We start from the raw sequence: 26,976 nt of genomic DNA on the forward strand, positions 1-26,976 counted from the left end.
CCATAGGCGTGTTTATTTTACTGATAAAAAATATGTATGGAATGCATCATGTATTTTTTCTTTAAACAATAAAAATGTTTTCAGTTTTTAAAGGAGTCTTTATTTTTTATTTTTTTTTCGTGCAGCTTACGACCTCATCGTATTGTGTATTGCGCGGGTCCATGGTGGGCATTTTCCTTCGCCATTTTGATTTCATCAGAATCAACAAGAAGCTCCAAAATTCTTCGTTTTCAATGAAAGAAATGGTAATATCTCCATAGTAATTGGTAAAAAGTGGGTACATACTAATCGTCTTCAAATAATTTGACATTTTATTGACTTTATTGTGAAATATGTGCGTATAGTACCGATTTGTTTCCCGTTATGTGGAGCGACCTGCTCATTTAACATGCATGGCGACAGGATCTTGAGTATGTTTGGATTCTAATCTCGATCGACAGATCGTTTGCAGCAACATTCTTGTAGTCTAAAACGCTTGAATGTAATGTAATGTCTTGAAAGTTGTATTTTGTTTTATCGTAGTCGGTGTGATGCTATTATTGACAGTGCCATTCAGCGTGGTATAGGGACTTTATGTTTTTGATTCATGGTTCTCGTCATGATCAGTCAATATGAAAATTAATATCTCAACGACGTGGTCAAATGTTGTGTCCATCTCTAAAAATGAACTTGAATTAAATTAATAATAGATCTAGTCTAGTCCAGATAATAAGAAAAATAATAAAATAATCCTTAAACCTCACAGACCTAAGCTTAGAAGTGATTTAATGTTCTTAACCTCCAATTTTCATACTTGTTTGAATTGGGCATACATGTATCAGGAAATGCCATAACACAATGAGGCCATTTAAGAGAATAGTTGCTGCGGTAGAGACTTGTCAATTGAGCTGTTATTATGCGAAGTTTGGTATATAATTTATATAATTATATATATCAGATTAGGGTTTCAATGTGCAATTTGATGCAGATTTCCCACAGACTGCTTTCCTGGCATGCCTGCTGGGATCTTCAAAAAGCTGTGCCACACTTTCAAATCAGTACAGAAATAATACACTAAGCTAGCTTATAATTGTAAAAAAATAAAATAAAAATGATAATTTTGTTGGATGGTATTTAATTGTTATAAACAGCTGTACATGTAATTCAATTGAAGTAATGTGCAATTTCAAAGTGAAATTTGGCTGTTGAATTTCATTAGAATTTAAAAGAATGTTTAGGGTAGTATTCAGTTAAGAAAGATCGACAAACCTGTCATTTTATCAGAGACATATATGTCTCTGATTTTATACAAAAGAAAACAAGAAATATCTTTAAAAAAGATAAACAGCATATATTTTTAATGCTGGTGGTTATAATGTAAAACTGCTGGTGAAATAAATCAACGAACTATAATTACTGCATTTCAGCACGGATAACAAAATTAGATCAGTTTGAATCATTTTTGGTGATAATAAGACTGCATTTGAATCGGGAATATAATTTTATTAATGTGTCATTTGAAAAGAAACATCCACTTATTCAGCTTCCACTCAATCTTAACTTTGTTTCGTTTTTAACTGCATATCTGCATTTTGCATTTACCACTACATTGACCAATCGCATACTTCACCTTGACCAATAAAGCCACTTGGCGCTCCATATCCGGGACCAAATGAATATTTTACGGCTATGCAGAAAAAAACAAAAAAAAACTTGTCATCAGAAAAAATGCTGTAAAACTACAACTGTATCATTTAATGTGGAATAAACTACGAAAAATAGGTTAAGCCTTCCGAAAATTTGTAAATATTGATATTAAGTTGAACACTTAATTATAAAAGGTAGTCTAAACACACTTCTATGCTATTGTACTATATAGAGGCCAATAGAGTCATTCTGTGTCTTTTATTTTCCCACGATCATACATTCCTAGGAACACAAAGAGAATACTGTTGGGGTTCAGACATTTGGGATTGGATGACCAATTGTTTGCCTGATGTTGGTATAATGTTACTTGATGTGGTGTCCTGCTGAATATCTTTGGCAGCTGTACGCTTCAGTGAGATAGCACTATAATTATAAAGACAGCATCACAAGAGGACAAACACAACATATCAAAGTCTTCCAAAAGTTTGAACATGTAGTACACAAGAGGCTGTCCTTAAATGACAATAGCTATTGGTGGAATGTAAAATAATATACTCAACCAAGCTAATAAACATAGATAATTTGTAAAGCATGCGCAGCAGACCACGAAAATAGTCATTAACACAATTCTTGAATTTTTTTAATACATATGATATGTGTGATATTAATACCTATATGTATAAAGTCAAGCTTGCCCTAAACTTTTTCACCAAAGTAGAAACAGTAGAGTTTGGTTTGGCCTAGTTTGTATCAAATAGCTAGCATATAATGATTATAATATACAGTTATCAAATGGGTATGAGGGCAATAGTAATTTTGTCAGCCTCGAAGCAACAACTGTTGCACGAGGGCTTTAATAACAGTTGTTGATGATGGGCTCATTAGGCTGACAAAATTACTATTGCCCGAATTACCCCATTTGATAACTGTTTTGTTATACCTTTATGTTTTTTTCTCTACATAAAAGTAGTTAGTCTTGTGTCTTTCAAACGTTCTGACGACCTTACAGCAGGGGTGTGACATGTACAGTTTGCCGTGTGACAGTTTGTCGTGTGACAGTTTTTTCAAACTTTCACACGGTGTGAGAGTACTGGAAACACATGCGCAATTCTCTCGAGGCTGATAGTCAAATTATCATATTACTTTCATATAGAGAAAAAAACGTAAAGGTATAATAATGTGTTTTATTTAATTAAAGAGCCAAAAAAGTTTCAACACGAAATTTTCATTTTAGAGAAATGAAATTAACAGATAATGTGAGAGAGATTGTATTGTAAAGTGAATTGATTTGTGTTTTGCAGATATATTTGGCAGAATATATATACTGATCAAAGACAACATATCTAGCTGACAAGAACCACCAAAGATGTCGGAGGAGGTTCAGTATGAAGTAATGGGATCAACAGAGGCCCTTATGCAGACAATGCTTACCCCTGGGGCGATCCAGGAGGTCGCAGAGGAAGAGCTATCAGCAGGAAACCAAGAGATCATCATTGATGGGATGCCCCTACAGATTCCGGCTGGAAACTACAAGACAGAGGTGTTGGAGGATGGCACAGTACAGGTGATTGTTTATCAGGATAGTAAAGAAGATCAGGAGCCAGCTGCCCCAAGGTTCGCCGAGTCTGCCATACAGACAGACATTGACATTAAAAACAGGCGTGCACACAGCATTGGAATTCAGAATACGACAGTCCCACAGTTTAACAGTTACAGCTTTGCAGAACATGGGATACAAACAGATCCAACCCCTGATGAGTCAATAGTAATTGAACCAGATTACAGCATGCCAGCCGACTTACCAATACCTGAGGACAATGAAGAAATGGACGATTCATTAGTCGAAGACAACAATGAAGAAACACCAGGAAAAAAAAGGAAGCGTGGACGACCTACTAAGAATCCGCGGGTTATACAGAACATTCACACAGATGACGAGAACAACACAGTGAAGGGACTTCGTGCAGGCAAGGAAGTAACTTTCCACAAATGTGGTATCTGTGGAAAAATCTACAAAAACAAAACCAACTGGATGAACCACCTTAAGGTCCACTCAAAGGAGCAGGTGTTCATGTGTGGATACTGCGGCCAGCTCTTCCAGAGGCACAGTTTTGTTGCACATGTTAAAAGTCACCAAAGTGAAGAAGAGGCTAAAGAAGAAGCTGCAAATGCCCAGAAAAAAAATGCTGATGCTGAGGTAGCCAATACTGCAGCTGCCTCAGCGGAAACTCAAACAGCAGCTACCAACATGAACGAAAATCAGGAATTTGATGTCATGGACGAGAATGGGGAGAAGAGGTACATGGTGAGAAGTCATCAGGTAACACTGCCCAACCAGCAGGTAGCCACAGTAATAGACCTTGGGAATTTGATCGACGTCGCTATGAATGCTGAGGTGACATCAGATGCTGCCGACAGCGGGGCAAAGAGTGCTGATCATGACCTGAAGGCAACTACCTCACAAGCAGAGAGAGAAGAACTAGAGACAGCTATAGCAGAGGCTGAGAACAGTCAGGAAGAGGAGATCCCAAATACTGTAGAGGGTGAGAGTGAAGAGGTATCTACCAAATACATCTATAAATGTAATGTTTGTGGTAAGGAGTACAATAACAAGAGTAACTGTCACCGCCATCTAAAGTCACACACTCATGACAAGACATACAAGTGTGAACATTGTGACAAAACCTACATGCATCGATATGAACTCAAAATGCACAGTCGCATTCATACAGGAGAAAAGCCTTTTAAATGTGTTATTTGCACCAGAGCTTTCAACGAAAGTGGTAACCTCCGACGACACATGAAGATTCACGCTGGTGACGACACACCCTACAAATGTGGGGTCTGCTTTAAAGGGTTCACAGATTTATATCGCCTCCATGTTCACCTTAAAGTTCACACCGGTGAGATCAAGTGCGACACATGTGGGAAAGTATTTGGTAAAATATCCGACCTGTACCGTCATATCCGTATACACACAGGCGATAAACCCTACAAATGTGATCAGTGTCACAAGGCATTTTGTCAAAAGGTCAACCTACAGACACATTACCGCACACATACAGGCAAGAGTCCATTCCAGTGTGAACTCTGCCATTTCACCTTCAGTCGTAAACAAATCCTCGACAACCATATGAAGGTTCATGCTGAGATTGAAGATGAGGAAAGACTGAAAACAGCTGGGGAGATCAAGAAGGAGGTAATTGATGAGGAACTTGAGGGTGCTGAAGAACAGGAGCAGGAAGGCAGTACTATGATGGAGGTTGTCGATTTGTCAGTGGACGAGCAGACTGGGTTGGTTGAGGTACCAGTGGACTCTCAAGAGATAGAGACTGGACTAACACAGGAGGAACTTGCCCAGTTAGTCGCTGCTACTGTCACAGAGTAACACTTGATGCTGCACAAGAAGACATGAAAAATGTACATAAAAGTTTTGTATCTACTACAAGTCACATGGATTTGGGAAGAAAACTGGGGTATTTTGGTTCTCAACATTGGAACATTTTAACCATGCACTTGTTTTATTTTATCTGGGGATCTCTTATTTTCTAGTTGTCATTCAGTTTTCCTCAGGAAATATTTTGCTACTTGTACATTAAGCTTAAGTTAACTGTTCAATCTAAACATGACTTAACCAAAGGAAAAGTTCCTATCAGAAAAGATTAACTTGAGAATTTTTGTTTTTATGTTTTGACTTGTTTTGAATTCCATAAATTGCAGTTGTCATGTATTCTTTAATATTTCTGCATTAAACCAAAATTTTGGAAATGTTCACATGAAATTGTTAACCCTGATTTGAAAGGATTTACTTAAATTAGTCATGGTTAAGATATTTATGTTTGTAATGAAATGAAAAGTTTCTGTACTTAACCAAAATAAAAATACTGGGTTGGTTTAGACAAACACATATTTTATAAATCCATCTACTGATCAGAATCTTTTAAGTGGTTTAAGATATATATAGATATATTGACAGTGTGTATGCTGTATTGTTAATGTACTGCTGTCTACTCTTAGAATTAGTGTTACTGACGAAGATGTTGATTTCTAATTATTTTATACTGACTTTAACAGACAAATTATTATAATGATACACCATGGCTCGATAGTTCTGTTACAGTAGACATATCAACAACTTAATCATTTGGAAAAATACTCAGCAGTGTCTATTAAAAAGTTGATCTTGTATATTTCATAATTCTTTAATATTGAATAATTGAACTCTATAATGATGACTTTAACACTTTGTGATAAACAGCACAATGTACTCAAATCTTCAAACTGTTTAATACCTGTGACGCTATGTTAGTCTATATTAACTTTGTTTGTTACATTCCAGTGTTTGATATTATCTGTTAGTTTAATGTATTGTAATTATTTGAGAATGTCTCCTGTTCCTTTGTACCGGCCTGTACATAAGCTGTAGAACTGTAAAATGTACAATTTATTTAGTAAACATCAGGAATATCAGTGATCAGATAAAATTAGATGATGATGATAATAATAATAATACATGATTTATATCAAATTCCATTGGATAGGTCTGATGGATTGAAGTTATTGATCAGACCTTTGAGTTTCACAGCTGGTGTTCATGAAATGAGCGGAATACATTTTATAACAGTTTTTTTTGTTCGATTCAAAGTCCTATAGTTTACTGACATGTATCGGTATGTTTTATTAAAGTAATGATATATAAAAATTACCAGGTACATGAAAAAGAAAATTTGTTTATATAATTGTCAGTGGAGATGTTCTACTAGTGATTTCACAAACATTATTATCTGATTGCATAAACATTATTGTCTAGTTACATGAACATTATTGTCTGATTGCATAAACATTATTATCTGGTAATTAATATAACATCAACATTATTTTCTAGTTACATATTGTCTGGTCACATAAACATTATTGTCATTCTATAGATCAGCAATTATAATCAACATGCAATATCAAAGGGGATGTAAAACATGCAAAAAGATAAAAATAAACTTCCAAATCTTATATCAATCAATTAATATAATTCAATATATTCATGTTTTGTTTGGCAAATTCCAAAGCTACTCATAGAGTGCTGTGATAGAATTGGGATACTTTGTACATATGTAAAGTTGTATGTTACATTATTTTATGTGGCATTTTGCCATTGTGAAGTCAAAGCAGCCTAATTAATAACATTTCAAGTAGCAGTCTCATTTGAATTGATGTAAATATTTTCTAGTTAATGTTTGAAGTTGAAATTTGTACATACCGTTTGTTATAAGGTGTCTTTACTATAAATTTTTGTTAACATCACATTTTTGTTTTTATTGTAAATTGTAAAAAGTATGATTGTTATAGATGTAACAGGTATGTGTACACTTGTAAACAAAAAGTTTAATCAGGTGGAAAATGATTGATCACTAAATTGCAATTTATGAAAAAAAACTTCTCGTATATAACTGTATATACATTAAATGTAGATGGGACTGACATTTCGAATTATTTACTTTCTGTAGTATTTAAAATGATGTGGAGTTCACTTATTTACATACCGGTATACAACTTTTCTACCAAAATCTATAAACCGTCTTCAGTCTATAGTATATATATGATCAATAATCTGTACCTGGTCGTACTTCATGTTATCCTGATGTTGACAAAAGTCATGCACACAGACAACACCATCTGGGTGGTATTGTAGCCGGTAATTAAAATGTATTGGTGTACAGCCAGCTGTTAGGGAGACCTGTCTTACTACATTATATAGTTGGCTAGTTACAGGAATCTATTAATATGTGTGTAGTAAACTCAACTAACTTTTTTCAGTAACCCAAAATATTTGAGTTATTTGCACAAAGCAAAGTGTTTTTGTTGTTTTCAATCTTGTTGATTAGTCATAATGTTTCGGCACTTTCATGATATTTTTTTATACCATATAATTAATAAAAGGGACATGCATGCTCTTAAAAAGTGTGCTAAAGTTGCTGATATGATATATATCTTTGTGAAAAATGTCTTGTTAAGGGTTTAATTAGTTTGAAGTGTTTGTTTTTGTCTTGATTTGTCACTAAAATGTAGGAATTTTTTGTTGTTTTTTCCCCCTAATATTTCCAAAGTAGGTTCAGACAATTGATACAACGTATCTTGCCAAACAAGACCTTTTGATAATGATGGTATCCACATCTAGGGATATCATCAATTAGTGACTAAAAACTTTAAAAAAAAATTAAGCTTATATTGAAGTTTTAAAATATGATTTTGGGTTTACCGGTAATTATGTAAATATATCTGTACTTTGTGTTACTGTACACATATCTGGATCTTGTGTTACTGTACATATATCTGGATCTTGTGTTACGGTACATATATCTGGACTTTGTATTACTGTACACATATCTAGATCTTGTGTTACTGTACACATATCTGGATCTTGTGTTACTGTACATATATCTGGATCTTGTGTTACTATACATATATCTGGAAACCTTTTACTTTTGACATATCCTTGAGAATCATTTACCAGTAGAACTATTGTACAACATATTCAGACCAAAACTATATTGTGTTGTTTTCTTGACTGGTAAGGGGAGATAATTGGAGTATCTTGTAGATTCAGAATTACTTCAGTAATATTGGTTATCACAATGTTGAGATTGTCTTGTGCCTATTATACCAAGTACTTCTTGTTTTATAAGCTTAAACATGTACTTTTATGGAATAGGAAGATTTCACTAAGGAGGAGTGTTAAATGGCACACTTTATGAGTTTAGGGAAATTTAGGGAAGTACATGTAGTTTTAATTTGCAGTTGTCAACTTGTCAAAGTGAAGTTGAGTTGTATGTACATATATAATAACAGTTCACACCTTTTTTTGCTAATTAAACAATTGTTATCTTTCACATTTTCTGTCTTTGTTTATTCTTTTTACATGCGCATCAAAATCTCGAGTATTATGGCATGACGTTGCTTGTCCATCCATTCGTCTGGCTTCAGCTTTTCACGAAATCTCTTCTCTACATTTTCAATGGATCTCTTTGGAACTCTTTAGGCTTTATAATCATGACTTGTAGTAGGCTTTATAATCATGATTTGTAGTAGGCTTTATAATCATGACTTGTAGATGTATTTTATCGAGCAGCATTTTGATTCAACAATTTATAAAGTTGTTGCCCTTTATCTAAATACAGGAAAACCCCACTAACTCAAACTGGTAGGAAGCATTTTAATTGTTTGAGGAAGATGGGAATATTCAAGATATCTAAGGTTAATCCTAGACCATAATAACAGGTAGGTATTGATCCTACTTATGTTACATTATACTTACTGAATGCCTACTTAGTAACGTTGCCATGGTTTATAATACTTTAATTACTGTATTATACAAAGGGTAACAAAGATTTGACACCATTAAATTGTTTAAAAAATATATATGTTGAACAAATTATTCATCCAGTTACAAGAAAAGAATATGGCTGAAATATTGTTAAGATGTACCCAAATATCCGTTTATAAAAATAAACATGTAATATTCGTTTATGATTAATTTGCATTGACGGAATCAGAAAAATATGTACGAATGTCTTCATATATTAAAAAGAAAATGACCAATGTGGTTCGATATCCCAATAAACACTTTATCAAACCCCTGCCAAGTGATGGATAATCTGCATACAATCCTCGATTACCTTCATATTGTCATTCCTTAAAATTTTAAACTAAAATGGAACTTCCATTTGTGTTCATATAACAATAACTTAGGCCTATAATGATTAAATAGGGAAGATAGAGCCAACGTCGGTCCAGGTAGGTGGGTTCTTCAGCGGAGTGCTTCACTTGAACTTGGATACACAAGGTATGCAGGGCGATTAATTAATCACAACAAGGACAAGTGTCGCCAGGTAATTATAAGCTCTATATTTGGTAATTACAGCCGATTATAATTAAATTAGCTTGTGATATAGGACACTACCTAAATAGGCTCCAGTGACTCCAGACAGTGAATTTTAAAATGTTCCCATTACAAAAAACCCAATACTTACACATACACCGAATGTCACAAGTACATCCTTCTGTGAACAGTGAAATTAGCAGAGAGCAAATTATGGATATTGACCAGACCTCTGGAACACCAGCCTCTTTATCAAACTACCTGAACAAGAAGGTGTGGAAAAATGCAGTAATTTAAGAGGAACTATATCTTGCCACATTCAAGCAAAATCCTGCATGAGCTAAGATAAGATTCCTTCATCATTCCTTCCCAGATAGCATGACTACGTTGGGCCAACGTTGGCATATGGTTGTACGGTTGGCCAATGGTTGGCGTTGGTCATACAACGTTGGCCCGACGTTGGCCCAACAACAACTTGTTTTACTCGACAGCAAGTGAAGATAAGTTGGGAGCACTACGTTGGCCCAACATTGGCCCCCTGTTGGTACATTTCAGTGCTGAATTACCTAGGTTGGTCCAACGTTGGTCCTACGTTGACCCGATGTTGTAAGCCCAAGCAGGTTTACAACAAATTCAAACAAAAGTGATTATCTGTAATCAAAGTTGATATATATATTATCAATCATTTTAAAAAATAGACTTCATAAGATTTTTTAATAGTGATTTTTTTTTTCAAAATCACTATATAATAAAATGTATTGTTTGCGTGAGAATAACTAATCATAAATTAAAGTCTTTTATACTGTAGTAAGACAGGAACAAGGACATAAATGTTTTGGTAAATATTTTAGTGGCAGGTTTAAGGATGCCATTATCTATGCATGTTTACTGCCCACAAAACTGGGTCAGCGCTTCTCACAGCAAGGGTTGGACCAGTTCCCTTGGTAACCGTGACATCTGATACTAGGGATGGTCAAGCTGCCTGCAGATGTTACATTCTTATCAGGGACCTTGTCCGAGCTATTCAACTGGTTGTACACATGCTATTTCGACTTACACAGAAGATATTTGGATTAATCACGAAGAAGAAAGAGAGCATTTCTTTCATCAAAAGACAATTCAAAAGACAATGTAAGTAGGCTATATGATTTGCTTTTTAATTATATGTTTCAATTCCTGAAGTAATTTTAGTATATTAATTAATTCCACAAGACCACCTGCCGTACGTACACTACCGTACGTACACTTTTGCTTGCTAGACATCGGGGTCATAAAGTTTTCAGAACTTATTTTTCATTACTTACACACACATATATACTAAGTATATTTATCTACAAAATTTGTGTAGCTGTTCCATGTTCAATGTTAGATCGTTTGTAATTCCCTTGTTTCTTGATAAAGGGGCAGATTGCCTCGAAAATACTTGTCTGTATACTGTCGTTATTACTACTTGACAAATTTCATATATATATATAATCTATATATGATAATGTAAATTACTTTAATGCCATAATGCCATAACTGCAGAAATGTCCACGTTAGCGATTCAGGCCATCTGTGACGCTTGATTGTTACATTCTGTGTAGATTTGATATATTGTTTATTTATTCCAACAGTAAGGAAGAACCGCCTGTGTGCGACAGCAACAGATTCGGAAATTGCAGCAATTGCAAAAGATTGGTTCAGATTTGCTTGTGATCGCGATGGTGGCAGGAAAAGGAGAGAGGAACAAAAAAGGGCACAACATGCAGCTACTGCAACTAACAATGCTGTGACAATTCCGAACAGGACTGATCTGGGACAGATAACTAAAATTAACGTCTGATAATCATTTATCAGTTTTGACTCTTTATAATGATACATAACATACTGTATTCAAAACTGTTGATTGTAAAAGAGAATAATGTACATTTAATCACTGTATTGTCATCATATACAAATAAATTGTAAAGCACTTGCCAATATGACAACTGATTAATTTTTATGTTGCCAGCATTACACATAAGCATCACTTTATCTACTGTTTGTTACGTTGGGCCAATGTTGGGCCTATGAAGGTGAAACCAATAGTTGGAAATACACACTTGAAACCAACGATGGGCCAACGTTGGCTATCTGACATACAATGTTGGGCCAACGTAGTCATGCTATCTGGGTTACTGACACTGAAATAAATTTTAGAACAATGAATTACAATACAATAATAAACCCAAAGGCTTTATCACTGGTATGGCATCCGGTTATCTGTCCAGTGTAAACTTCTCCATTTAAACAGTTTCTCAATAACCAAGAGGTCCAAATGAATCACATTGACTTATTGTACTTGAATTTACTCCGATTCTATTTATAGTAATGGCAGCCTACATATTAACCTGATGACCTTAAGTACTAACTCTTTGGAGATATTCTGTTATGTGTAAAATATCTATTCAGCTGAAGTTTGGCAAAAACTAAAGGAAAACTAGAAAATGTCTGTAAGACATAAATGCCCCCGCTGCCACTTGGTACCCTGAAACACAGTTTGGTGAGGATCCCATCAGCAGTTCGTTACATTGCATCGGGACGGGGCGGATATGGGTAACACTATCATTTCATGGTGGGGCACAATAACAAATTCTATTTATAGTAATAGTGACCTAAATACTGTGCAGTAATGACCTGACATCCTTCATATTCAAAATCTGTAAAAGGTATCATGAAACTGATCGACTATTTTGTTAAGATTAATCAAGTCAAGACCGAAGAGATAATGGATATTTTATTTCCCACAATGGGCATGGTGTATGGTGTTGTTGCCCCGATGTTTACAATATGTAGTGACTGGTAATTGATACATTATGTATGGTGACTATAGCACTCCAAAGTATGATCACTGTACATTATAATATTTTATGTATGGTTACATACAATAATTACAGGTAATATCATAATTTATTTATATGAGCACATGCTTACATAATAATAGTAATATGTAAAAAAAAAAAATTGGAATGATTCATTATTTTGCAAATTATCACAAAATAATTAAAATCACAGCTTGCTGGCATTGGGTGTATTTAACACAAGGGTTATCACATATATCTGGTATATATTACATGTTTAAATGTAATTAATTCAATACTTTAAACTATTATGTGATAATTTATTCAGATTTTTGTGTCAATTCCACGTTCAAAATCTGTGTGATGTTAGATGACATGGGCTTATTAATAAACGGATCAGAACTGTGATAGATGAAAACAGACCCAATATATCTATTACACAATACACAATTATATATAGGCTGTGGGATGAGAATTTCTTCGAAGTCCCTGTGTCTTACAGATTACAAGAACAACATTGATAGTTGCCAATCTTTTTTTCACACTTTGTCAAACTTCATTAAAATATAGTGTAGAGATTTTTGTCAACATGTGAATATACTTCTTTTTACACAGCTTTAATTAATTTTTGTTCTTTACTGTAAACATGCAATTATCATAATTCAATATGATTTAACAACTTGATATTTATAAATTATATATTCTACTACATACTGATATAAAGTAGATATGAAAAAAATAATATTATTACATTTTAAAAGTATAGACTTTTGTTTTTTTTCAAAGTCAAGTTCAAACTTAAATGAGTGCCTTGTCTACTAGCATGTCAATGTGCTGTAAAAGAACAAAGGGATATGATTTCAAAATTGCACAAAAAATAATCACTGGTTGTTTTTCATTGAACATAAAAACAATTTACACACAATTACAGACAAACTTAAAAATCTTTTTGAAAGATCTACAAATATTTGTCAACTGCAATCTTAAAACAGACGGCAAAGACAAGATCTAACCTGTCCAATATAATATGGATCTTGTACACCTGTTACAAAAAAGCTCTCTTACTTTACCTATCACAGCAATCAATACATGTTGTATTTCTCCATATACATCTCTTACAGCATATGTTAACCATTGGTCCACTGGGCACTGCATACTTAACAACTCTCCCTATTTGGGAGGGAGATCACAAATCCGTTTACTTCATGGTACCAAAATCAAAAATCGATCACAAATCGGTATCATTTCATCGTACCAAAATTACTTAAGGCCTGGCATTCATTAATTACAATAATGAAATTAATCAAAAACAGAACTTAATTGATATGTAAACTTGGATCTACATGCTTTTCCTTACTGGACTATTCCTATGTAAGTCTCAATTTTACAATGTAGACTTTAAATAGTGATCAGTATTCCAGAAACCTGAAGAACAATGATCTTCTTCCAAGGTAAAAAATTATACTACAAATATATAAACATATAAACCAAACTATTAGCAGACACATTGAGCAAGCTTGATACTAAGCATGAGTTGCCTCCCCTGATGCATGTTATCACACACAAATATATAGATCTCTATAAAATATAAATAGATCAGTACCATTTTGTGAATATTTTCCTCTAAACATGTAAATACAGAGCATTTTAATTTTTTAATGCCAACTTGATGATCACAACATGCATTTTGAAAGTTATCTGTGTCTTACTGTGCAGTACTTATAATTAGGAAAATCTTACACACTGGGAGGAATATCAGACACTCTGATAAATACACAATGGTGACAGTTGTTATTAGGAAGGAAAAGCTTGTTTAGATATATACACAATTAGCTTCATCAGTATATTAGCTTTACATACTTCTATGATCAACTACAAAGAGTTATCTTAATTATCTTTTAAAGAAATATGGCACCATGTTTAAAGTTATCTATAGTATTAAAAGTTAAGTATTATAGTAAGTTATTTAAAGTATGACTGTGCATAGAGACCAGGAAATTGAGAATACCTGTCTACTTCTGGAAGTCTTACATTTGGTCATGATCAGATACTTGATTTGTAATATTATCTAATAATACATTATAAAACAATATCTTCGACATCCTAAACAGTACATTACACAATCAGAATACTTGCTATACTCTATGTCAATATTTGGTATTGTTTATGTGCCCTAACATACATCATGAGAATGTCCCTCCCTCCCCAAAAACATGAAAAATAACAGACTAAGGTTACAGGTATAAAATCTGCATCGGGGCCGGAGGTCAACTCATTTGAGTAAATATAGGTTGGTAACTCATTTGAGTCTGGGCAGGTATTCAACTCATCCGAGTCTGGGTAAGCATTCAATTCATTTGAAACAGGACAGCTTTGAAGTGAAATACTTATGATAATAATTGTTGAATTTTAATTATTTTTTAGATAAATTTCTGTGGTACTGATCAAAGTATGAAAAGTATTTTTTAGAACATAAAAACAACAAAAAACGAGATCAAAAACATTTGATATTACCAGAGACCTATATACTAGTATATAGGTCTCTGATATTACCAAATGATAATTTTCTGTATCTTATTTGATAGATATTTGTTGTGGTTAATCCTGGGTATTATTTTTTTAGTCTTAGATTTGTAGTCGACTGAAAAAGTCAGATTTAATTTTGAAAATATTAATATGCTATAACCCCTCGCAATGTCTCAAAATATTCTAAGTCCATAATAAGTACAAAAAAAGCACAATGGCATTAGCTGAAAAATTCTAAGTCCCAAAAAAGTAGGAAAAAAGTACATCAATATTTTCACAATCTTTCAAAAAAATTCTAAGTCAGATTTTAGTACAAAAAAAGTACTCTGAAAAATTTCAGAGTCCAAATAAAGTACAGAAAAAGTACCCTGAACAATTTCTAAGTCCAGAATAAGTACAAAAAAAGTACTCTGAAAAATTTCAGAGTCCAAATAAAGTACAGAAAAAGTACCCTGAAAAGTTTCTAAGTCCAGAAAAGTACAAAAAAAGTACTCTGAGAAATTTCAGAGTCCAAATTTAGTACAGAAAAAGTACTCTGAAAAATTCCTAAGTCCAGAAAAGTACAAAAAAAGTATACTTTTTTGGTACTTTTTCAAAAAAGTAGGAAAAAGTGTATACTTAAAGTAGCATAAAAGTATACTTTAGTGTGCTTTATTTCGGTATGGGAGGAAATCCATTTGAGTCAGGATAGGTAATATACTTGTATAAGACAGAACAGGTATTCAATTCATTAGAGTTGGGACAGATATCAAACACATAGATTAGATAGGTATTCAACACATCTGAGTCTGCGCTACTCAACCAGGTTGATAACTGCAAGATGACAACAACATACTTAGGTGAGATTCAAGAGTGAAATTAAAACATAATCTATTAGAAGTGTAGCTAACAATTGTACATTCGATGAAGAAGTGATCTATCATCAAAATCAAATATTACACTTAATTTATATTGCCTACAGGATGAAAAATTCAGAAGTAGAATTTTATTAAATTGAATTAAAAAGCAAAAACAAACAAAAAACACAAAAATCCTGGAACTCTTTTTGTTGATGTAATTTCTAGTATGCAAGTTCAAAGAATATAAAATTTTGGATTGTGGCAAGATTGGAAAGAAAAGATATTAATTCACAAGATGTTTTCGGTTGTAAGTAATGAGATTCAAAAAGGAGCTTTTAAACATGTTTCGTATATGAATTGTAGACATTATGTGGTTTCATAGCAATCTCATTTGCATAAACACGTAATACCATGTGAGAGGAATATCTTTTACAATATGGTGTATATACACACGTATATAGAACTGTTACAATGTGAGATAATTATAATAACGGATATACCAGGCAATGTACAAGAAAGAAACATTTACATTTTTAGCAATTTCATCATCACTAACAATTGAGAAAGAAATTTCTGTCTTTGGTTAAATAAAACTTAGCCGTTTTTTTAATATATGTGGATTATCACTTCCTGTTGTGAGCAACAATGAACTGGCCAAATAAGGGTAAGCGTACTTTGGTTTATAGCCTCTCGGAATTAAATTCTAAATGAAATGTCGTCCCACTTTAACTCACTTTGGTGACCAATCATAAAAATGTATAAAATTCTTGCCTTGAGATTAAAACTATAGCCATAACTCTTGTCAGAAACAATTACAACATATATATAACTTAAAGAGAGGTTACACAAGGAGTGGTTGTTGGATATGGAATATATTTTACTCCAGTAAGTTATTTTTTTAAAGTTGTCTTTTGCAACTTTTCAAAAAATAACTAAGGAGTGTGAAATAAATTCCATATCCAAAAATCACGAGTTGTGTGACCTGTTTCTACCACAATAATATCGGCTTGAATCAAATGGGAATGTGACCAAGTCTAATTTCGAAAATATGCAAATAGCTGTACAAGTGACAGCCAGGCCTCGGTGATGTGACGTCATTTGGTTATTGATGATGTTAATAACAATTGCAGTTCGGGTCAAAGTTCAAATTCTTGACCAATCAAAAGACCAGACTAGTGGAATATAACATGTATCTATCCAACAGGCGGCACATTTATACAATTGCCTGAGTAGAATAACACAGCGTATTGTGGTAGAAACATATACTGTACCTTACACATATATATGTATACCTTACACATGTACACTGTCCTAGCTCAATTTGATATACATGTACAAAAATATGGGATATTCTAGGAAATCTAAACAGTTAAATGCTATCACTACGGTGTTTATCCAATATCAGGCCCAAACCCTACTGAGGGTCAAAGGTTATGTGTTGGTCACCTGGGCTTATATTAAACAGGATACCACTGTACTGTTATATAATGCAGTGTGTCACATGTGAAATGAGCATTGTAGGATGACCCGTTTGTTTATACTTATGGGCCCATTTTTAATATGTAAAAACAATTAAGCACTACCCAATCATACTTTGGAAATTTCAGTAATATTTACAATACTAGGAATGTATTTTCTATAACAATATATATATTATTATTAGCCATATTATAATTTATATTGACATATTTTATAATGTCCCGTACTGGAGGGCGGTACTGCTTCACCTGTATACATATAACGATACAATAAAACCTTGTATTGTTACACTGATTAAAAATCTACAATATGGCAATACACTGTAACAATGTCTGTGTATAAATAAAATGATATAATACAGGAAGAAAATATTTCACATGATCAGATCAATTTAACGTTTTCATAAGATACACAACAGTATACAATATACTGTCAATCACAGTATACAATATACTGTCAATCACAGTATACAATATACTGTCAATCACAGTATACAATATACTGTCAATCACTCTACACAGATGTAAGTGAATATGAGATAATATAAGTAATTATGATTATGACACATGATGTAAGTAACTAATATTGTACAGGTAAGTGTGATGTAACATCTCAGAAGTCAATTATTACCTAGAACAGTTATTGCAATATATACATTTATTATTTTATTAAATAACATCTGAGATGTCTGATGTTTTACAACTTTATATACAGTACTTGTATTTCCATCGCTACAGAAATGTACAAATGCAATGAGTGTGAGTATATTGATATAAAACACTAAAGCTTATAGCTCCAGAGTGGCCATTACACCCCTCATTCAGATATTGTGATAACTACAATAAATTTATTGTAAGGCTTTTTTACTACGCTATGACCAAATATCTGATCACTGAAGGCTGGTGACAGAGGATCTCTCAGTGAATTCTAGAATCAGGTACCACAAATTGTCCTTGTACAACAGGATAAAAAATGTTCTGATAATTTTATTAGCTGTTTCACTCAACCATAAATCTACTCCTCTTGAAAATGTTATTTGAAATTGATTGATAAAATTTCTCTGGTGAGAATTTAATTGAGAATTTGATCAGTTAATAATTAGATATCAGGAATTCAACAGAGAGAAAGCAAGTCATGGAATTGGTTCACTGACAATAAAAGATCAACACCTGAGTCCTGAAAACATAGGTAATGTTGGCTACAGATAGTTTACAGCCGTGTGTGACAGGGTTCAGTCTAACACTACAGACAGTTTACAGCTGTGTGTGACAGGGTTTAGTCTGACACTACAGACAGTTTACAGCCGTGAGTGACAGGGTTTAGTCTGACACTACAGACAGTTTACAGCCGTGTGTGACAGGGTTTAGTCCGACACTACAGACAGTTTACAGCTGTGTGTGACAGGGTTTAGTCTGACACTACAGACAGTTTATAGCTGTGTGTGACAGGGTTTAGTCTGACACTACAGACAGTTTACAGCTGTGTGTGACAGGGTTTAGTCTGACACTACAGACAGTTTACAGCTGTGTGTGACAGGGTTTAGTCTGACACTACAGACAGTTTACAGCCGTGTGTGACAGGGTTTAGTCCGACACTACAGACAGTTTACAGCCGTGTGTGACAGGGTTTAGTCTGACACTACAGACAGTTTACAGCTGTGTGTGACAGGGTTTAGTCTGACACTACAGACAGTTTACAGCCGTGTGTGACAGGGTTTAGTCCGACACTACAGTCAGTTTACAGCTGTGTGTGACAGGGTTTAGTCTAACACTACAGACAGTTTACAGCCGTGTGTGACAGGGTTTAGTCCGACACTACAGTCAGTTTACAGCTGTGTGTGACAGGGTTTAGTCTAACACTACAGACAGTTTACAGCCGTGTGTGACAGGGTTTAGTCTGACACTACAGACAGTTTACAGCTGTGTGTGACAGGGTTTAGGCCAACACTACAGACAGTTTACAGCTGTGTGTGACAGGGTTTAGTCCGACACTACAGTCAGTTTACAGCTGTGTGTGACAGGGTTTAGTCTGACACTACAGACAGTTTACAGCTGTGTGTGACAGGGTTTAGTCTGACACTACAGACAGTTTACAGCTGTGTGTGACAGGGTTTAGTCTGACACTACAGACAGTTTACAGCCATGTGTGACAGGGTTTAGTCTAACACTACAGACAGTTTACAGCTGTGTGTGACGGGGTTTAGTCTAATACTAGTAACTTTGAAGCTGTGTGTAGCAGGGTTAAGTCTAATACTACAGAGCAACTTCCCAAAACTGAACCTTCTAAAAACCGAACACCTCTGAATACCGAACGAATTGTCATTGTACGGAATTGATCCTTCTTTATTATAGTATTAAAAAACTTCCAAACACTGATCCCTATGAATTCCGAACACCGGACCGATTTTGTGTCCGTTTCCTGTTAAAATATACAAAAAGTTACTTCTGAAAACCGGCCTTATCTGAGCGATCATGACACAAGGTCAGCCCAGCCAACCGTGAAACAACACCTGTGACGGGTATTGTGTGAAGCCTAATTGTCTCGGGACCTACGTATACCTGTAGGTGATTTGTACAGATATCCAATATATACTCCAAGGGGGCATTATAATGACGGTAGGCCTTAGTGTATAATCAACATGACAATTATGAAATAATGCCACACTTCATTGAAGCGCGGCGGTTTGTTTATCTTCTCAATGCAAGTATTTAGTAGAGCTAGAAGCCAGAGTTTCGTATCTAATTTAAATGAGGCCCAAAGGGGGTTGTTTTTGCATGGTCGTAAATGAAGCCCATGATGTTGTTTTAAGATAATACTGATGTCGGAAATACGACCAGTATCAACTGATCAAGTGTAATTAATTTTGAAACAAAACATCTTCACACCTTCTCATATTATTTGATGTGAAAATATTCCGTATTGGCCTATCCACATAACGAAGCTTCACTGGATGAAACAAAATGTAGGTCGATCGTCAAGTGCAGTTGTACATGTAAAAATACTGTTTAAAACTACAGTTATAGTCATTTACCTTTCTGATATAATCTGCAATATATATATTGATTAACTTTCACTATATTTATATTATTCAAACAAACCAAATTGTCTACACACATACGTGTCGGTTTTTAATCGGGTACATTCTAACAAAACATCGTCCGACCAATTATATCCGGAATTCGACTGTTCATTTTGATCAACTTCTCCAAACCGGACACTCTTTAAACCGAACAAATATCCATGTCCCATGCATGTTTGGTTTATAGAGGTTCCACTGTAGTTACTTTGAAGCTGTGTGTAACAGGGAGATCAGACAAACAGAAATGTGAAAAACAATGAAAACTTGTAGAAAATTGTAACTGTTGAAAAAAGGCACTCCACGATTAACTGGTCTATCTTATCACTGTTCAATTTATTTAATCAGTATTTTTTATTAGGTAAAGTTAACCTTTGACATTTGGTTGAGCTTGGTTGAAATAATGAAACACTGATATTAACCATATACATGTGTCCTTGAAAAATGAAAAAGTGTCTATTTTTAGTAATAGTCACCTTGACTTTGGGGTAAGTAGTCTAAAATGATTTGGGTTATAGTCAGGTGTACAAATGTACCAATATGATACAAATGTACCAATTAAATATGATACAAATGTACCAATATGATACAAATGTACCAATTAAATATGATACAAATGTACCAATATGATACAAATGTACCAATATGATACAAATGTACCAATTAAATATGATACAAATGTACTAATGTGATACAAATGTACCAATATGATACAAATGTACCAATATGATACAAATGTACCAATTAAATATGATACAAATGTACCAATATGATACAAATGTACCAATGTGATACAAATGTACCAATATGATACAAATGTACCAATATGATACAAATGTACCAATTAAATATGATACAAATGTACCAATATGATACAAATGTACCAATATGATACAAATGTACTAATGTGATACAAATGTACCAATATGATACAAATGTACCAATTAAATATGATACAAATGTACCAATATGATACAAATGTACCAATTAAATATGATACAAATGTACCAATATGATACAAATGTACCAATATGATACAAATGTACCAATTAAATATGATACAAATGTACTAATGTGATACAAATGTACCAATATGATACAAATGTACCAATATGATACAAATGTACCAATTAAATATGATACAAATGTACCAATATGATACAAATGTACCAATGTGATACAAATGTACCAATATGATACAAATGTACCAATATGATACAAATGTACCAATTAAATATGATACAAATGTACCAATATGATACAAATGTACCAATATGATACAAATGTACCAATATGATACAAATGTACCAATATGATACAAATGTACTAATGTGATACAAATGTACCAATATGATACAAATGTACCAATTAAATATGATACAAATGTACCAATATGATACAAATGTACCAATATGATAAAAATGTACCCTGGTGAAAAGCTCCTGTACTCACACCCATGTACAATGAACATAAAACAATGGTCATGCTTACAAAGATACATTTTGTTTTTATCAATGAAAACAAAAAATGCCAAAGATGAAAGTTGCTGGTTCACAACCAAAACACCATATTTCTGTGTGGAAATTTATAGACCTATACAGTAACACAGTGTAGCTACGTATAAATAAGGTGTCTGTGTCTTAATTCTATCAGGGAAAAAAGACCAAGAAAAAGATGGATTCCGATTTACACTTCATCCATAACAAAAAGTACAATGTGTTCATTGACTTGTGTTTCTGTTCCCTAATGGCAAATGTGAAATACACACTACATATATATCTACATTTTAAAATATACAGAGTCTTACTAGACTAACTTTATCTGTAAGCAAATTTTCTCTGAAAGAAAGTGGAATGGAATATTAGAAAATGTCTTTGTGTCTGTAAGTGAAATTAATGATAATTAAGTTTCAGTGAAAGAACATCTCTCTTTCATTTCAAACATTGAAGCGTAGCATAATTTGAGTAAAAGCAGAACTGAAACTGATTCTAGGCAAATGCATCAAAGCCATAAAGTCACAGGAATGTTTGACAGAGATACAAATTAAACAGTGCACGCCTGGGAAAATGATACCTTACGACAACAGTGTTCATGTCTCTTAACATTATACAAAAACGTCTGTTGTCTAACCGTATTAAACGAAACAAAAGAATGCATAATAACACTAATTATACTTAATCTTACAAGCTGCATCGCTCAGAAATTGTGAAATTTAAAAAATCCTTGAATACTGTAAATGTGTAAATTTACGAGAGTGGGTAAATTTATGTTTTTAATATGCGATTCAACCACGACAATTTCCCTCATGTGTATCATTTCATGATGTTTGTGGGATTTATTGAACAGTTGAAAAGAAAAAATTGCAGAAATACCCCCCCCCCCCCCCCCCCCCCCCCCTGGAAATAACCATGTTAACTGTAGTTCAGAATTAGGGTGTAATATATAGGTCCAAACTAATGCTTGAGGAAGAACATAAACAGCTACACATGATTTTTTTCTTCAGTAAAAATAATTCTACTTATGATCTTTATCTATCAAATGCTGGACACATGATTGACACTGACTACAGCTGTAACCTTTGACCTCCATCAATTCTAACTGATGATGAAGTTCCTTGGAAACAGGCTAAACAGTACTAATGCTTTATGAAAAAAAATCACATATATCTATTCCTTCATTATTTGTATAATTATGACAATATATATATATATGTATATATATGTATTTATGGAATTATGGTGTAAGGTCTACATTTATGTTATAATTTTTTTTATTCTTTTATAAATAAAACGACCAATTCCATTCATCTGTAAGTGTAGAGGTTCTTTTGGACACTTGGCTACTTTTTCCTGGTGAATATGGTGTGGAGAAGTTAGGATTATATCCTTGCTGTGGATACTTGATTACTTTTTCCTGGTGAAGAAGACAAGACAGATTTGGTTATAGAAGTTGTCTTCTTGGTTTAGATGATTGATTACATTTTCCTGGTGAAAAGACAGACAGATTTGGTTAAAGAAGTTGTCTCCTTGGTTTGGATACTGGACTACTTTTTCCTGGTGAAGATGGTAGAGAGATTGGCTTTGGACGTTGTATCTTTGATACGTGACATCATGCGTGTCTTCATGTCCTCAGAAGACATAGGTGTTGTGCCTGCCATGGAGTAGGCTGACGATGGGGTGAAGCTCCTAAAACCGAAACATACCAGACTTTAATAAACAAAACAAAAACATACAATTGACTTAAATCCAAAAAAATGTAAAATTACACGTAGAGTGTATCCAGTATGAACACAGTTCTAAAATGCGTCCTTTATTAACACACAAACACCTCATATTGGAGAATGATATGAACTCTTCAGAAACCCTTATTCACAGGATAAAAAAAAAAAAAGAGTCTCAAAGAAGGGCATGAAGCGATAAAGAATTGTCAAACATGTTTTATGAAATCTATAATTTGAAGAAATAGCAATTATATCAACTGTAGCCATTAAAAACCCTCTGGAAAGAGTACTTAGCTAGAGAGATGTCTATAATAAGTTACAATGTAGCTCCTATTAGTCACCTTAATGGAAACTCTTACAGCAATGAACTGCATACAACCTAATCCATTACAGTTTCACAGGCTACACCTTGGGGAAATGAATGCCACCCCTATATCTCTATGTCTTTAATGGGTACATTGAAGACAGGAACAATATATCTCTTTTTAAATACTGCAAAGAGTCTTTTCTTATCCTAAAGTTTGGGCTTTTATATACAAAAAAAAAATAAATAAATAAGATAAAAGTAAAAAAAATAATATCAAAATACAATGGAAAAAACAGATATATGAACAAGAGGCCCAATAGGCCTGTACTATCTATCTTATTAAACATTATAAAAAGATACATACATTAGTATTTGATATATGTACTTGATATATGAATAAGAGGCCCAATAGGCCTATACTGTCTATCTTAACAAACATTATCAAAAGATATATACTGTACTAATTACTTGATATATGAACAAAAGGGCCCAATAGGCCTGTACTGTCTATCTTATCAAACATTATAAAAAGGTATATACTGTACTAATTACTTGATATATGAACAAAAGGGCCCAATAGGCCTGTACTGTCTATCTTAACAAACATTATAAAAAGATATATACTGTACTAATTACTTGATATATGAACAAGAGGCCCAATAGGCCTGTACTGTCTATCTTATCAAACATTATCAAAAGATATATACTAATCATTTAACAATCTTGATATATCCTGATTCTTTAAAACATGTTGTTTAAAATAATTGGTAACAAATACTTGTGTGACCTTGGCCTGATACAAACAAGTACATTCAGTTTAAAAGGCCTAAGATTGTTGATAGAAATTGCTTGTGTGTAGTTTGTTTGGCCATTGCCAATAAAGACATTCCTTAAGAATGACAAGATTGAAGCATCAAAATTAAATCTTTATACCATTATATAATAGCAGGCCTCCCTTATCTGTACAAGGGTACACTATATCACACCATTAGATAATAGCAGGCTTCCCTTATTTGATTGTACAAGGGTACACTGTACCATACCATTAGATAATAGCAGGCTTCCCTTATCTGTACAAGGGTACACTGTATCATACCATTAGATAATAGCAGGCTTCCCTTATCCGTACAAGGGTACACTATATCACACCATTAGATAATAGCAGGCTTCCCTTATCTGTACAAGGGTACACTGTATCATACCATTAGATAATAGCAGGCTTCCCTTATCCGTACAAGGGTACACTGTATCATACCATAAGATAATAGCAGGCCTCCCTTATCTGTACAAGGGTACACTGTATCATACCATTAGATAATAGCAGGCTTCCCTTATTTGATTGTACAAGGGTACACTGTACCATACCATAAGATAATAGCAGGCTTCCCTTATCTGTACAAGGATACACTGTATCATACCATTAGATAATAGCAGGCTTCCCTTATTTGATTGTACAAGGGTACACTGTACCATACCATTAGATAATAGCAGGCTTCCCTTATCTGTACAAGGGTACACTGTATCATACCATTAGATAATAGCAGGCCTCCCTTATCTGTACAAGGGTACACTGTACCATACCATAAGATAATAGCAGGCTTCCCTTATCTGTACAAGGGTACACTGTATCATACCATTAGATAATAGCAGGCTTCCCTTATTTGATTGTACAAGGGTACACTGTACCATACCATTAGATAATAGCAGGCTTCCCTTATCTGTACAAGGGTACACTGTATCATACCATTATTGTACAAGGGTACACTGTATCATACCATTATTGTACATGGGTACACTGTACCATACCATTAGATAATAGCAGGCTTCCCTTATCTGTACAAGGGTACACTGTATCATACCATTAGATAATAGCAGGCCTCCCTTATCTGTACAAGGGTACACTGTACCATACCATAAGATAATAGCAGGCTTCCCTTATCTGTACAAGGGTACACTGTATCATACCATTAGATAATAGCAGGCTTCCCTTATTTGATTGTACAAGGGTACACTGTACCATACCATTAGATAATAGCAGGCTTCCCTTATCTGTACAAGGGTACACTGTATCATACCATTATTGTACAAGGGTACACTGTATCATACCATTATTGTACATGGGTACACTGTATTACAAACTCATCTTTTGGTAACAACTTTCTAGATTATCAACAACTTTTTAATCTGTTTTTCTTCTTGAAAATATGAAATAAAAAGATAGGACATTTTGTTACTTCCACATCATTCATTTTGTAGCTTGTTGACTTGACACTTCCTGTCTCCTACTCCAGTGTGGTGTTAGAATTTTGGTCTCTGTGTCCCCATTTTTCATTACAGAGAAGATACAGGGTTGCCACCTCCCACATCCTCAGTGGGAGACTCACAACATTGAAAGCTTTCTCCCACGAAGACCTATCTCACGCGTCTTAGATGGTTTGAAACTTTAAAGCCTCCAGAACATAGGTATACCTTTAAGTGTATCTTAAACCATTGTTCTTGTGGGTAAGAAAAGTTACAATCATCGTTCTTATGTCATCAACCAAAGATGGTTCCATGTATATGATGTGTGAAGTTTTCTCAACCAAAGATGGTTCCATGTATATGATGTGTGAAGTTTTCTCAACCAAAGATGGTTCCATGTATATGATGTGTGAAGTTTTCTCAACCAAAGATGGTTCCATGTATATGATGTGTGAAGTTTTCTCAACCAAAGATGGTTCCATGTATATGATGTGTGAAGTTTTCTAAGTGTAACCTATGACAGTGTGTATTCATGTTAAACCACTTAGAGGTATGTTACATATCTGATCAATTAATCCAGTCATCTCACTACTGGTAGATCAGCACTGTTCTAAACAAGGACAAGTGGAATGGTACAATCTCTACCAATCATCATACAGCTATATAATGTATACCTGAACTTCATGTACATTTAATTTTTTTTTTATTATTTTGGTAAGAATTATTAGAGTAATTCTTCCTATTTTCTATGTTGGCAGAAATATCTCTAATGTTTTATGAAATATTTTTCTCCATGAATACAACATGTGTTGCCAAATACCACAAAAGAAATGTTTTGATTCTTTGTAAGCTTTATATAACACTGTCATCCTATAAGTTGTATCTTGATACAGGCTTTGGTTTCCCAAGTACATCGAAGGAAAAGTCTTTTACTATGAAAAGGTCAAAGGTTATATCATCGGTCACA

General features: G+C 33.8%; 2 protein-coding genes across 2 annotated transcripts in view; one reads left to right on the plus strand and one right to left on the minus strand.

The window, feature by feature from the left end:
* The first annotated feature begins 146 nt into the window (after positions 1-146).
* LOC117337186 (zinc finger protein 2 homolog) lies at positions 147-8,512 on the plus strand. The gene is made up of 2 exons (XM_033898035.1): positions 147-245; positions 2,928-8,512. Exon 2 carries the CDS (start codon positions 2,993-2,995, stop codon positions 5,012-5,014), a length of 2,022 nt encoding a protein of 673 aa, XP_033753926.1. The 5' UTR covers positions 147-245; positions 2,928-2,992; the 3' UTR covers positions 5,015-8,512.
* A 14,127-nt stretch (positions 8,513-22,639) lies between these two features.
* LOC117338520 (RAB11-binding protein RELCH-like) overlaps positions 22,640-26,976 on the minus strand; it is a 238,637-nt gene continuing 234,300 nt past the window's right edge. The window contains 1 exon segment of the mRNA XM_033899876.1: positions 22,640-23,426. Within this exon segment, the coding sequence (XP_033755767.1) occupies positions 23,285-23,426 (142 nt within the window). The 3' untranslated portion in view covers positions 22,640-23,284.

Source organism: Pecten maximus, chromosome 11 (assembly GCF_902652985.1).
Source record: "Pecten maximus chromosome 11, xPecMax1.1, whole genome shotgun sequence".
Taxonomy (NCBI): domain Eukaryota; kingdom Metazoa; phylum Mollusca; class Bivalvia; order Pectinida; family Pectinidae; genus Pecten; species Pecten maximus.

Bases quoted from the DNA above. Each gene is read 5' to 3' on its own strand.
- LOC117337186 (XM_033898035.1), top strand. From the start codon at position 2,993: ATGTCGGAGGAGGTTCAGTATGAAGTAATGGGATCAACAGAGGCCCTT.